The 15,974-nt window shown below is 38.7% G+C and overlaps 1 protein-coding gene across 1 annotated transcript in view; it reads right to left on the bottom strand.

Moving 5' to 3' along the window:
• TSPAN4 (tetraspanin 4) overlaps window positions 1-15,974 on the bottom strand; it is a 271,022-nt gene that overhangs the window by 82,795 nt on the left and 172,253 nt on the right. Inside the window, exon 2 of the mRNA XM_063289315.1 lies at window positions 6,919-7,110. Within this exon, the coding sequence (XP_063145385.1) occupies window positions 6,919-7,110 (192 nt within the window). The remainder of the gene's footprint in view (window positions 1-6,918; window positions 7,111-15,974) is intronic.

The raw sequence follows: 15,974 nt of genomic DNA, 5'->3' as shown, positions 1-15,974 counted from the left end.
ATGCTGAACTTTTATTGTTTTGCACATAGCTCATCTTGCTGATCAATAGCTGAAATAAAGGACTGACTGACTAGCCTTGAGCTCTTTTAAGAAGATACTAATAATAGTGGTGGTAATAATAATACATGACAATAGTTATTGCAGAAAGAAGCCAACACCCTTAAGAAAATGCAAATTAATGTTATCCTACAGGCAGTTTCATGCACATACACATATGCATACATGCATGTGCACAAACACAAATAATCACTTCCATAGAGCAAACAATCCAGTAATTCTGTAGAAGACTGCAGACAGTATGCCAAATCTTAAACATTTTTTTTCCTGAAATTTCTAGGGAGTTTTAGGACTTCAAGGTATGTGAGGGGTGTGGAAGATTGGTCTGGGACCATATGTATCCCAACAACAACTCTTCTGCACCTCACAAAGTCTCTTCCCAGGAAGGGTGAGATCAAAACTTTGCTTAAGACAGTTATTTCACCCATAAAATCTTCTGATAGCCCATCCCTAAATGGGCCCAAATTCTGCTCACTTTTGCCATGCAAAGATTGATATGACCTTCAAGCAAGTGGGAGTGGTACATCTCTAAAGTAAAGAAGGCAAAATATTTTTTTCATGGATATTCCTAAATGGTTGTATTGATCCTACACCTGAACTTAATGGCAGTAAGTAGATGCCATTTCACAAGAGGCATTTGAATATCAAATTTCTGAAACATTTGCACCAAGGCAGAATATTCTCTGAACGAAAGATGTGGAAAGGCCAGGATATGAAACACCTGACTCAATCCCTCTTCCTGCTGCAGAATTTTAAAATCCTGAACTGGAAAAAGATACAGAACTAGAAGTTGGCAGTTCTGGAACAATGTGTCTCTCTGCCAGAGTATACAACTCCTAGGCTAGGGAAGAGTGCCAGTAAAAATGTTAATTATGGCAACCAGGTATGATAATTCATTCACTCACTCATTCATTCATTAAATGTATAAACCACCTCAATCAGACTCTAAGCAGTGTGTGATATATACAACTTATTCATATATATTCACAATATATACAATATTCAATATTATGCATGATGATCAAGGTCTTATTGCATAGATATATTTTTTTAATAAACAGAGAAATCACAAGGGGCAATGTGCAGCGCTCTAAAAAGAATCTTTAATAACTTCCTCTAAATTTGCCTGAGGATTTCACATCTTCTCCTCTCCTCTCCTCCAAGGCAGCAAAAATTGAATTTAATACGTACAACACAAGATGTTAACTTCCAACTGACTCTGTTTTGTTAGAAGTTCTGACATGTATGACAATTAGAATTGCCCTTCAAATCCTTGCCTAAAGGTCTGAGTTTCCTTTACGTTATTCAGGTTAGTCAGAGCAAGCGGAGGGAAGGTGAATAGGAAAAGAATACCTCTTTAAAACTTGAAGTTTTCATTTCCTTATCTGACCCTTCAATGCTGACCCCCTCCACTAATTAAAACAAAGGAGGGGGGAAAAGGCTTTTAGTTCATTTGGCTGTGAAAAATAAGGATCAGGAAAACTTAGATAACGAGAAATGCAATTTAGTACCATTAGATCTCCATTTATACTTTCTCAGAGAATCTGGTCTTTGTTTAACAATTTGATCTTTACCATATATGTCCAACCTTCAAGAAGAAAAATACAGTTGAGAAAAAGTGCATACTCCACACACAAAAGTCCCCAGTTCTGTCTTTGATGTCTCTAGGAAGTGTTTGGGAGAGATCCATCTAAATCCAGAAGCTGCTGCCTAAAAATAGCCTAGGTAGGTTTGATTCAAGAAAAGGTATCACTAGGAAACATGTATAACTCCTTGTGAGAAAAGTAGAATACCGTGCCCTTCTTTCCCCTTTTACATCTATTCGGTCAAATTCCTGTTGCTGGTGGAGTTTGGGGGTGTCAGTTTGTCAGTGAAATCTAGAAACAACATTTTTCAGGACAGTTCTTGTAATACATCTGCCACACATGAGCCTTTGAAGCTTGCACACATTTTAAAAATTAAAAGCCAATTTATACAATTGGTAGACATGAGTTGCCTTTATTTTTTTATCTGAAATCATGGCATTGCCTTGTTTTTTATTAGCAGGCTGAAACCAAAGAACAAGTGTTCAAACCAAAGCACACTGCAGTCTTTGAAGTGCTGTACAAAGGAACAGTTCAGCAACATGGCCAATTACCAGAAAAGGAAAAGATCTCTCATTTGTTGTCAAGAAGGGTCTGTCAAACAATCACACTGGAGATGTTCAGATTCTGGACTTCTGCTTAAAGATCCTCTCCAATTCTATATTTCTAGGGACTTCCCTGAGGCATAAACCATAAATGGAGAACGATCACTAGCTAAAGAATTATGTTGCTGTGATATGTAATATAACAGGTGTTGAACTCTAAGAAGTTCATAACCCCATTTATCTGAGCTCACTGTACGATCCTAGTTTAAACCTAAAAATGTCAGTCTATCCAATCTCATAGATTTGTTATTCAGATAAAAGAAATACTTTTTGGATCTAAGATCCTTAAAAGAAAGAAGAGAGAAACATGTAATAAAGAAAGAAGTAAACAACTGATCAGTCTGGCAAATAAAACTGATTGAGCACGTACCATAAAGGATTATTCTGCATGTTCGTTATTTAGTAACATATTTATTGAATATGTGACACCAAATCACCTCTAGCAAATAACATTCCATTAGCAAATGGCAAACAAACCATCAGAAGCTTGTATTGTTCCATTTATCATGAGACCCTTTTCTTCTCTGGTCCTCGCCATTCTCATTAACATGGCTTATATTATCCAAAAATAGATACCATTTTTATGGTAATGACTATGACCTGCTTAAAGGATTTTTTTCTTGAAAAGATCCTATACTCCTTCCATCTTGGGAAAACTTTTTTACTCTGGAATGCTTCTGCACAATTTCCATGCATGGTCCTGCTGACTAAGGATATGGAGGTGCAAAGGCTCCTGGTCCAAGTTATGATGACATCATGTACACTGTGACACACATGCACTACTTAAGTCATTTCCATTTCCATCCACAAACTAGATAAATAACACAATTCACATCATTTGCAGAAGGACAACATGGCATCTGTGACATTATTTCCCCCACTCCTTGCCCACTCTAAGTGGAAGTCCATGGGGAAGCACTGTATACCTTGGCACTTGTAGGAAAAGATGTGCAAGGTTCTGGGTGTGTACATGAACTACCAATCAGTCTAAAATAGGATACAGACTTCTGTTTGAAGAGATTTTTGTGAAATAAGCTGGTGATAAAGCTTATGAAAAACAGTACATTTTCCCCAAGATGTTTATGTTGGGCAAACATATTTTTCAAGCCTCTGAGTTATTCTAATCCCAACAGTGCCAATGAGATGCAAGTAAGGGAAGCACCCTTTCCAGGCAATCTCCTGGATTAGTCCCAAAAATCAAAAGCCAGGCTGCTGTCCAACTAAGGGAAAAACTGGAAGCACAAATCCCAAGTTCTCCTATAATGTGAGATTTGAGGATTGCAATGCAACTGGAGATGAACATTAGCAAAAGCATTTGAGAGGTCTGCTGAACTTTAAAAAAAACAAATTATAAATGACTCTACAAAGAGAATTCAGCTCAATTTTCTACTTACAAGTCTGATTAGAAAATGCAAAGATTCCTCATTTCTGCTGTGTGTCTATATTTATGAACCTTCTAACTAGGGATTTACACCCTTATGTACTGAAGCCAATCTTATTGTAATATCTATAAAGCTGAACTTCAGGAACTGATCTAGTGCTACTCCAAGGAATTTCCTAAAATTATTTTTGCTGTGTGAAGGAAACATATATCATTTTGAAGTGGAAGAAAACAGTACATGCTGCCTACATATCAATGCACTGTACCCTTTACTAAACACAGGAGAACAAGATGATAGCTTTCTTTTCTTATATGAAAGAGTTCAATTTAAGGTGTGCCATATTTCAAGTGTCCTTTAAATTGTGCTGACTGAGACAATTTAAAGCGAACATCTGCTGTGGAATGGAAAGTTGATTTCGGTGTTTGTTTTTTCCCCGACCTCAAAGCCAGCCAATTTTTAAGATCTCACATACATAAGACTTGATGCTTATCCAGTTCATAAATGAGGACAGTTGAGCTTATTCCCAAACACTAATGTTGATCTCCAATCAGACATGCATTTATTAAAATGTAAATGCACTTCTTATATACAGTGGTTGATTCTGCAATAAATTATGGACAATATCACAAAGATACAGCAGAAAATAGAAGACTGCCCCTTAGCAAAGCCTGCCTTGTATTCTCCATTTTTAAGGAGACGGTTCTTAACATTCTTTACTTTCATCATGGTCAAACATTTCAGTCTGTCTCTCATATTGGTTTCAAGGCTACACAGATATTCTCCGGATACTTGATATTCTTCCTTCCTTCCTTCCTTCCTTCCTTCCATTTATTTATTTATTTGTTGTAAATAGAGGGAAATCATTATATCGGGTTACCGATACAGAAATTTAAATCTTGTAGCAAAATACACTGGATTGGATTGACACTGCTCATGCTTTAGTCCCATTCACACCAATGAGAGAAGCTTGCTAACATGGTTGGGGATTTCTTTACAGTACCCAACTGATTCACAAAAAGTAACACTTTATTTATTTACTCTTCTTCTGGGGAAACAAATCAGAGGATCAAAAACAAAAGGGATGAACATTTGTTACAAATACCCATCTTGAGATAGCACCTGAAAAAGGTATAGCATATGGTGTTTTAGGGAATGTGCACATGCACCATCTTTTAACAGGTGGGAACGGGGAGTAGCCAGCAAATTTAAAAAGGGCTTGCTCATTTGGAGAATGGGATGGCAAGAGAGAGAGTAGATGGATAAGGACTCAGCTTTGACTCAAGGGTAGTGGAATACCCTTGTTGTCAATATATTCTCCTTGCCATCAGACCGGCTCAGATGCTTAATGCATGTAGAAATCACATCTCCATAAGGAAGAGATGCTCTGTGTTATATAGGAAGAGAAAGATACATCAGATAGAGACAGAAACTTTGAGTGATTTTAAAACAAAGGCAGAATTGGAAGAAGGGTGGAGGTTGGGCACCAAGGTTGAGAAGATGAACAGAATTCTTTCCATCTCCCCAGCAGCCTCAGAATTAATTTACTGGAATCCTCAGGAAAAGGGACATCTGTATAAAAGGAAGCAGGGAGTCACTGCTTCAAGAAAAAAGGTATTTCTGTAGACATAAGTAAATATGTTTTAGCTAGGAACTGTGCTAGCTTTTGTTGATTTTTTGTTTCTCTGTGCCATTCTCTTCAAAATGGAAGAAGAGGAGGAAGAGGAGGAGGAATTCTTTGTTTCTTTATTGGGGCAGTGGGATGGGAAATCCTAATTGTAATAGACCAGTGCCATCTTACAGGCTACTTGGAGCATTGGATTATCTATTGGGTTTATTTCCTTTACCCCTGAGTTGAAGGGGAGGGGTGGAGAGATGAGCTAATTCCTCTAGCCAATGCCTCAGCGCTATAGGGCTAGGAGACGGCAGTAGAGAAATTACTTCCTTTTCCTTTTTAATGGGCAGAATGGCAGTACAGGGTGTGGCAGTCCCCTCTCTCATACACCTGATGCCAGGTGAGGCTTCATCTGAATGATAGGTTGTAGCTGCAAGAACTACCAAGGTATTGCCAGAGCGCAGGAGGTGGAGCCAGGATTTGAAGACCAAGAGGGTTTCTGGGAGAGAAGATCTAAGAACTCCAGCCTTCAAACCTACAGACTCACCCAACTTCTGCAACAATTCCTTTAAATCTATCTATCATCTCCATGTCTGATAAATGAATAAGTTCCAAAGCAAGCACTCGTGCTATTCATTATCCACACTTGTATTTGCTTCTATCTTCTATCTTCTATATTAATGTTGGACTAGGACTGGGAATATCAAATTTAAGTCCACTCTCAGCTATGGAAGCTCACTGGATAACTTTGGGCCAATCACATTTTCATAGCCCGACCTACCTCACAAGCTTGTTTTGTAGGAATAAAATGAAGGGAGATCCCTTCTGTCAGCTGCCTTGATCCTCTGGAGAAAAGGCAGGATGTAAACCTAACAATCAAAAATTATTACATTCTCCACTGCTGTATCAGACAAATTTCAAAATGTCTGCTAGGTTTGTTGTTAAAAGGAAAGTATACCTAAAAGTGGAAAATAGGACAATCGGTTTTGGAAACAGAAATCTGCTTATTACAATGGGGCTGCTCCTCACTCTTCTCTCCACTTCCTGAACAGATCTGGGAAAGAATCTGTTTTGCTGGGAAATACTATTCCACCAGCAGATACAATCCACCAACTCCTGTATATCTTTAAAGCTCAAGAAGTAATAGTCTTGCCTTTTACATTGTTATTTGGTTATTTTACATGGTTATTTGGTTTACCTGATGGCAATCTCAGGTGTTTATAAGCATGCATCCCATTTTCACAATCAATTAATGCTGTAATTGATCATGCTAAACATTATTAAAGATTCTAGATAAAGGTGTCTTACTCCAGATGAAAACAAGTAGCAACTTCCAGTACAGTGGGGAACTGCTGGTGGTAGATGCTAGTAGATACTCTATGTCAGTGTTTCCCAAACTTTTTTCCTTCATTACCCAAAACCCCTTATCAGAAAGTCCTTTTTATCCAATGTAGGTAAAACACTTTAAGTCAATTTAAATGTCCCTGTTGTGACTGGGTAATGGGTTCATGTGTCATTACCCAAAGAAAAACCACTTTTACCCAATTCTAGGTAATTTACCCAGGTTTGGGAAGCACTGCTCTATGTGAAGTTGACAATATGCTAGGCATTGACAGAGGCAGAATCACTCTGAGGCCACAAGGCAGGAGACAAGTAGATAAGACTTGTTTCATACTCACACTGAGCAGGAGGCACTTGTTTTCTTTGATGGCTCCTATGCATCCCACAAAGCCAATGATCATCACAAAAGTCCCTGTAATGATCAACAGGTTGGCAGCTGACAGAGAAGGGAAGGAAGAAGAGAGGGTAGCGAAGTTCCCTTGAGTAACAGCTAGCCATATGCCAACTCCAAGGATCCCACAGCCTCCCAGCTAGAAAAAACACAAAAACAAAGAAAAACAAGCTCAGTCATAGGGGTAAGAAAGGTGTTATCATCAGCAGCATCACTACCGCTCCTCATTAGCAACAGCAGCAGCAGAAACACCATCATCTAGAAGGGTGTGATTATTTTGAATGTAAGCATATATTTCTGTCCACCGAAATTACACTGGGTACATAAGTTGGGAGATGTGAGTGCCCATAGAACCACTGATGCATATTCACTTTGGGGTATGGATCACATAAACACAGCACGGAACTCTCTGGCCCTCTACGCCTTTCCATAAAACAACACGGAGCAGGAAACATGGTTAAGCTGTGATCTCTCTTCCTCTGGGAAGAAATTAGAGTAATTTATATCAGCATCACAAAGTGAGCTGCCACATAGTTAGGATTAAAAATTAAGCTCAAGGACCTCATCCAAGGGCCTTTGCTCAAACTGCATGTTTTTGCTTAACAGAAATGCACCCAGTGCAAGAAGCTAGTAAGTCCTTCTGTAGCTGAAAACTAAAACAAACAGACAGTGGAATAATTTAGGCAACTCAGAGATTTGAAAAGTGGAATCAGTGTCAGCGGTAAAACTCCTCACTGCTACAAGCAAAGAACTGCCAGAGGCTTTCTCAGCTGTTCCAGTTCCAGCTGCAACATATGTTAGGGGCAATTTTTCAGAAGTGTTCAGGGACCAGAGCCTTCCCATCTCATTTCCGATGGGAGGTATGCTTCCAAACAAGCATCAGTAGGCATGTGTCCCTGCTTCCACTGCCTTTAGCCATGCCTTTGTGTATGTGAGTTGTAGCTTTGCTCTGCAAACATGTAGCTTTGAAATAGAAAGGTTCCTTCTGATCTGGAGTAGGGATGAATTCAGGAGCTAAAAAAAAATCAGGGCAGATATGTCAAAAACAGGCATATACAAATGGCCAATACTAGCATCATCACAAGATTCAAGAGTGGAAGGAGAGAGATCATCATGGCCCCTTACTTCCTCTTTGCCAATGTGAACAACAAGGAGCTGCTTGCAGGTATATATTCTAATTCCAAAAGCTGGCATCTGCTAAATGCCAAGCAGGCTTTGGTTCTAAGCCCAGACAACATTCAATTGGCTAACAATAGAAAAAAAACCTAATTATATTGTTGCAACTGCCTTGTCCCCAAATATATTTTCAATATCTTATAACAACACAAAACAACTGTAAAACTGACAGTGCAAATGTCCACAGCATAATGAATGAATATTCTTGACCACCATAATCCATGGGCTGGCAATTGCTAAACCTTAATTTCACTGAACAGGAACCCTACATACAGAGAGCCAGTTTGGTCTAGTGGTCAAGGTGCTGGGCTAGAAACCAGGAGACTGTGAGTTCTAGTCCTGCCTTAGGCATAAAAGCCAGCTGGGTGACCTTGGGCCAGTCACTCCTCTCAGCCCAACCCACCTCACAGGGTTGTTCTTGTGGGGAAAATAGGAGGAGGAAGGAGTATTCGGTATGTTCGCCGCCTTGAGTTATTTATAAAAATAATAAAGGCAGGATAAAAAATAAATATCTTACATTATAATGTACAATGGTATGTAAACTTCTAAATGGAGTTGCCTTCAAAAGTCCTTAGAAATGTCATTTCAGAAATAAGCAGCAAGATTGTTGGCAGTGCAAGATATCCAAAAATAGTATCTGTGCTGGCTTTCAGTTCATTTTATGTGCAGAGTTTAAATTGCTGGTGATTCTCCAAAGCCCTGGGTGGCTTGAACCCAAGTTTGGTAAAGGTTTGCCTTCTTCCAGATCTGTATCATAATATTCTGAAGCATTTTTGGTGCAAAGGGGAAAAGATGCCTTGGCCTATGCAAGGGTACAAACAGAGTAGCTGTGCTTGACTCCTTAAAAACAGCTGGTTCTTTCCCCCAAATCTCATGGCATCCTGTGAAAAAGCATTTGGTTTAAGGAACTGCAGGCAGCTGCTAAGTTTATAGCCACCCTAAATGCTCCGAAATATTTTTGTTGACTTCAAATTGAAAGTGCTGCACAGCCCTATAGTATTATTTCTATTGAGGTATGCTAAATTATTTATATCCCTAAAAGTAGATTAGGTTGCTACCAAAATAAAAACACTAACACAGATATAAGGAAACAGCCATCATCAAAGAGCAAGCATCAGAGAAGAGCAAATTAAGACCCTTAGATACAGTATAAATGAAGAGGCAGGTTATGATGGCCTTGAAACTAAGAGCCTTCCCCAAAATGGGTTCATCTCCTTTCACAACCTGGCATGTTTCACTACTACTCCATGATCAGCATATAGCAGCCTACTCATAATTTGATCCCTCTGCTCTGCATTTGGCGCCTGCAATAAACAGGGCAGTCAAACACCGGGAGGTCATAATAAGATGGATTGCATTTGACTTCATGGGTCACAGGTGTGATATAGATAGAAGCATTATAAAATATAGATCAAACACTAAAAGAAGCAAATGACCTGACAATTTAAAGCTCTCTTGTTTTATTCTGCAGCTTTAAGTATATTCTTCCAGAGTATAGCCAGCAGAAGCCTCTAGATGTTTCCTTAAATAATGGGCTTTTTGTTTCTACAGAACAGAACAATGTAAAGGGGAGCATTCTGATGGGTAATTTTCTTGATGGCATGGAAATGTGGATCCAAAAGATAAATATTTTGGGAATTCTCTACCCAAGAAATGGCACTTGAGGTTGAATGAGGGCACTGAGCATAGCTTTAAGAAACCTGGACTGGATAGCTTCCAAAATAGACATCCTTATATACACAGAGCTTTCCATCACTGTTTCTTTTAGGTTTGATTTTCTTGTACTTTTAAGTACTGTATTTGTGTTTTATTGTTCTGGGACAATAAATAAATAGGTCTGCAGGCATTAGGACTGTCAGTTGATACTCATTTCTAAAATGCAGAAGCCTCTAAAAAGTACAAAAAGAATCAAACTCTCCAACTGAACCATCAAGATTGTCTCATCTGGATTTTCAGCAATAAAAGAGAATGTTTTTAGACCAAGGCGGGGGGCTCCTGAGACAAAAAGTGTTGCTTCCCTTCAGGATTCCAACTGCCTCATTCCATTCTTCCATTCCCCTACCCCATCCTCAAAAGAATGCACATATGATTGCGCTGGATTAGATCTACCTAGCCCAGCATTTTGTTTCCAAAATATTCAGACAGATTTCTCTGGTGCACTCATAAAACATGGTATGAATGTGCTGCCCATCCCTATCGCTCCTCCCTTGTCCAAATGAAACACAGACCACTACTTTATACTGAGCCAAAGTGCTACAGCCCTTAATCCGGGACTATTGAAACTGACTAGCAGTAGCTCTCCACAGGAGTCAAATAGGACTCTTTCCCAGCCCTCTCAGGAGAAGGAAGATACTGAACTTGGGAACTTCAGCCTGCAAGCTAGAAACCTTAATCTTGAACTACATCTCTTCAGACCACTAGTATATTAAACAAAAAGGTACAGTTATTTCAGAGGGTATCGAGATCTGCACAATTGGCAAGATCAGGGCTATAAGATCTGAGTTGCAAAAATCTAGACAATTGCTAGATAGTAGAGAATCAGTTTTCCCTTTCAAAAAATTATACATTTTAAAATCTATAACAGAAGATAAAAAGCAACATGAAATAAACCAGAAAATAACTAAAATGTAGAGAAATAAAAGGGATTTTTCCTTTAAAAAAGTTAATACATATTAAACCAATTAATTAAACAATTAAATATAGAATGGCACTCAAACAACAAATTAAACCTTGACTACAGTACATAATCATTTTAATCATGGCACTGACAGAAAACCAGTTCATATGTAGATAACATAGACATGTCTTTCATCCAGGATTTTCAATTGGGTAAAGTATTTCTACCAGTATAGAACAATCTTCTTAGCTGATGCCCATGCACAATAATTCCAAAGTTCTTCATATTTTGATAGGTTTCCATTGTTTGAAATTCAAGATTGCATTCACACCTATGACATCTACTTCTCTTCCAAGCTCCCTATTTTCAACCCTACAAATGTTACACCATAACAGTGTCAGGGGAGAGCAAGCTTCAAATACTCAGTGTCCTTCCTTCATATTCCCCTAACAACAACAACAGCAGCAGCAGCAGCACTGAAAGCCAAACCTTGCTGTATAATTTTCTGGGTGCCAAGTGAACTTGAAGAGTAGTATTTTGTTGGATTCATCTCAAGATCATAGGATACCAATTGAACATTCTTTAAGACCTAACCCTTTCCTTTATTAAAGCAACTCATTATTCCAAATTAGCTGCAAATTACACCTATCTTAAAAAAGCTTTTCACTTGTAAATAAAAATTAACTAGGTTTAGGAACTTCAGATGCAGCTAATGGATAAAGCCCAGATTATACAGTCAAGAGATGTTTTTACTGCCTGTACTACCAGTGAGCTAGCCAAGTGATGTCTGCAAAACAGCAAATGCTTTGAAAAACTGAATAACCATAAACTGGCCTAAAGTAGTATAGTAATCCTTTTTTTGCCCATGAACTTCAAACAAACAAACAAATAAATAAATGACAGCAACTTTAAAAGGTGGATTGTCCCATTATGTCTGCTTTTCATGAAAGTTTGATTCAAACATGAATCTTCTTCCCAATATATTCCAAATGTGTCTTAGAGCATTTAGTGCAGAATAAAAAAACAGAATGATGACTAAAACTGGAGCCAAGATCACCAAGATATTAAGAGGGCAAGATAATAACTTTCTAATTATGTGCACAATGGTTTTTGAAATATAGAATTCTATATTTTCTGCTGCCATGTAGTGATCATCCAGAGTTTGGCAGCCTAGGTTTGGTAACCCTAGGCATGGTCCTAGGTAAGATCTAGCAAGCTGCAGATCATGGCTTCATCTATGGTGACCCACACATAAGGGAATTAATTGCCCTCAGGGACATCCCCATCTGAACCTCATCATCTTTAGAAAGCACAAAGATTTATTTCTTTTAGCATATACATTCTTCATACATTCAGGCTCTGCTTTGCTGCCTGAGGTAAAGAAGGACCTGGTCCCCCAACTGCACAACTCATTTGCTTACAGGGAATAGTAGCACCACTCAGCCTCTGGGGTGTTAAGTGCCCTATAAACATCATTCTAGAGGATGATACATTGTGAGTTGCATATGAAAGTAGACAGCATAATCATCTTACAATGGGACAAGCAGCCTGCTGGTCTGGCAAGCAGCATTGGAGAGCTGCACATGTCAGACTAAGTGAGGCATTGTCTTAGGCAACATATTGAAAAGGTAACCAGTAGAAGCTGCCCCCAATGTATTGTTGTCCTAGCCCTAAAGTTTTGCTTCCGCTGCTGTCAACTACTCATCTATTTCCCTCCATCACTTGACACCTAAGTACTTGTAATCAAGGGATAATCATATTGCTTTTTTTAATGTGATGCTTCCCCATGCATTCAAGAATTTCCCATCATTCCCTTGTTTGTGCTGCCAAACAATTCACAGAAGAGTGATGAGACTATGACGCTTGTAAGTTTTCAGAGCTTGCTATCATATAAAACAGAACAAAAACAAAACTATGAGCATGGGCTGGATCTGATAGCTTCACTATCTCAGGGAAGCCCCCCCCCCCAAATTGTCAGAGTGAAAGGAGACACTAACCACTGAAACAAAAGAGTGACAAAAAAATAAGCCAACACATGAAACAGGGCTTCAGAAATGGCATGATGCATTAGCAAATAAGTACCAGCCCTGTATTGATTTTGTAGGAAATGTGTGAAGCAGGGTTTGTTTATCAAAGATGACACCTTCAGCTAGTGTCCTGGTGACGGCAGCATTTATCCATCTTGAATTAAAATGCAGCAGGTCCTGAATGCTGGTCCTGAGTAATTATTTTTGACACCTCCTCTATCCCACACAATTACAGCAGATACATTACCACCTCTCTTCCTTATCTTTATTCTCTAGCCAAGATGTAGAGGGATAATGTGATGTGGGTATTTATGTGAACAAGGCCATTCTTATCAATTCTGAGCCACCTTGGGGGAGGCTGTAAAATGAAGGACCAGCTTCATTTTGACAAAGTGGTCTTGATGTGTGGGCAAGGGCAAGCTTCACATTTTTTGAATATTCAAAACTTAATCTGTCTTCTGTTGGACATAAGCATAGGTATCTCTTTTAATGCACTCTTTTTTCTTTTTTTGCTGCTAGATACCATTAATTTACATCTTTCTGTCTTCTCTGTATACTGAATGACATGTATAAACTAGGCAGGACAGAAGCTCCCCTCCATCACACTCATTATACCACATGCAGGCTCCATCAACAATCTGAAATGTCAGCATCTACAGATGTGCAAGATCACCTTTCTGTGCAGTTGGGAACCATGTACAATGAACCACAGAAAGGGAAGCTACCATGACAGAATAAAAGCATGCAGAGGAGAACCTGAATAACTGGAGAGGGCTCAAGGGCACGTTACAGTTGAAATTTTTGAAACTCCAACTGTGTCTCCATCCAAACTGGAAGAAGGTGTAGTTATGAGCATATCTATCTAAATCTATCATTGCTCTGTCAAACACAGATCTATGCACACAAATAATATAAAGTGACATTATGAGTAAGTATGATACCTTTCAAGGATTTTAAATTTGCTTGTATTATTGAGCTTTATAATCTCCTTACTGAGTGGTTCTTCTCCTTCCCTCCTTGTCTTGCCTGTGATGATTGAGGTGGCCAAGATAACAATTTTCTCAAAACCTCCTGGAATGCTGGGAATCTAATTTCTTTATAACTCTGCACCCCACATGCCTGAGAGGGAAGGGAGGGACAGGCAGAGAAAGTAGGAGAAATAGGATGTGGCAAAGAAAAATCCTTCCTTTCTTTCAGTTGTCATCATTGGTGCAGTAGAAGCAGTTACAAGATAAGAAGATCAAGAACTGTTTTCTGTCACCTCAGAATACAGGAATGGAATAATGACTGAAGTTAGAAGAATGCAGATTTGGGTTACATGTTAAATAGAAATTCCTAACTGATATGCATTATTTAAGCACTGAACAGGTTGTCCCCTTCTGACTCTACCATTCTGTAAGTGGGGTTGGTAGATATGTAAAATTAAAATCCAAACTGAATCAGATTAAGATCCTAGTGTTTCAAATAGGTAACTAGCGTTTATATTCTGAATAGGATGGTTGTTAAAATGCCATGGAAAGAACATGTAAAAAAAGGAAGGGAAATGATGAGGAAGGTATTCTTTTCTTTTTAACTAAATGCAACTCCATCTAAAAAAATCTATAATAATAAAGATTAATGTTAGATGTGTAATCACCAAACCTGTACAGGCTACAGTTGTCATTTATGCTCTTTCCTGGCACTCCACTCTTTCCTGTTGTCTCAAAAATATGTGTACATGTCTTTACACTCTTCTGAAAGTTGAAGCAAATATGGAGTTCTCCTTTCACCAAGTCTGCTTTGGGTCTCTTCTCATTTATCCACACCATCTCCTTTATCGAAAAAACTTCTGTGAGAGCATTGCTTCTTGGTACAGAAAAAAAATGGAGGAACTGATCATCTTCCTGTTCTTTAATAGAATCTGGACCACTTTGGTAAAAACTCTGGGGTATTGCTCCACACTTGTCTGGCAATAGTTCAGAAGAGCTAACATGTTCTGCAATACCATCTTCCTAATACAATACATCCAAATCAATTTGTTTTAGGCTGTATCTTCATGAGAACATAGATCTGAAATCTTAGCACTCAAGCATAATTAACACATATCATTCCAAGTTTTTCTTCTAGTCCAAACTAATTTTATTGTTTATGGCTAGTTCAATCTGAAGACAGTCAATTTATTATATTAGGATGCAGACGATGGTCCTGTCAGTTTGTAACATGGATGAGATGATGAGATGATGGGTGGATTGCAAGAGAATACTCAAAATGATGAGGCAGAAAATAGTTGTAACATAGCTGGCACAGAGAGCTGCTGATCATGATGATCACATCTCATTAATGGAGGGTATCATATGTCTGGTACCAGCACAGCACTTAGGAACTCCTACAGTCAGCTTGTTCCGAGACTTAGCTAAATGCAGGAGGATATAGGATTGAAGTGGTTGTGATGTGGATTGGTCATAGCCATACACAGGGCAATCTATGCAAAATAGGATAGATTAAAAAGTCTGAGCATGATGGAGACTACAAGACAGCAGGCAAAAAGGCAATAAAGGCTGAATGGATTGCAAGCCTGTAGTGCATTCCAACATTCTTGAGAAGGAACAGCATTTACAAGGTCCGGGCTGGACCCCTGGAAATTTTCAGAGAAATCTTATCTGCCATTCAGATATTTCTTGGCCTGAAAAATTATGAAGAAAACTATGAAGTTGCCTTCACCTTTCTTTGTAACACCTTTTGTTATGTGTTTGAGTTAGGTACTCACTGCAAATCCACAGAAGCAGTCCCTAATGCTTATTTCAAGTTTCTCTTAGGTATCAGTGATGAGTTCATACACTGAGATGCTGCTGAATTACTGCCAACTGTTCAATATAGTCTATAAATAATTTCACAGTATGGCTGCGGGTGGGGGAAGGTAACATTTTGATAAATTAGCTGCATATCCCTAATCACTGAAACATTTCTGTAGTGTTCTGGGGCATTTCCCATCTCCTAAAGTCTGCAGGTAACTTGTCTAGGGGCACCAGGATTGTAACAATTGGTCAGTAGCTACAACAATGCCACAGTGGATAAGCTATTTTTTTTACTTCAAAAAACAAAACAAAATACATAGAAGATCTTCACCTGCTGTCTTCCACTGGCTGAAACTGGCATACTCCTTGGGCTGAATATTTTATCAGAATCAAGCTTTATTGCAGTGGA

This window comes from Candoia aspera, chromosome 1 (genome assembly GCF_035149785.1).
Source record: "Candoia aspera isolate rCanAsp1 chromosome 1, rCanAsp1.hap2, whole genome shotgun sequence".
Classification (NCBI taxonomy): Eukaryota; Metazoa; Chordata; class Lepidosauria; order Squamata; family Boidae; genus Candoia; species Candoia aspera.
Note: the sequence above shows the minus strand (reverse complement) of the source record. Positions and strands in the feature narration are given on the sequence as shown.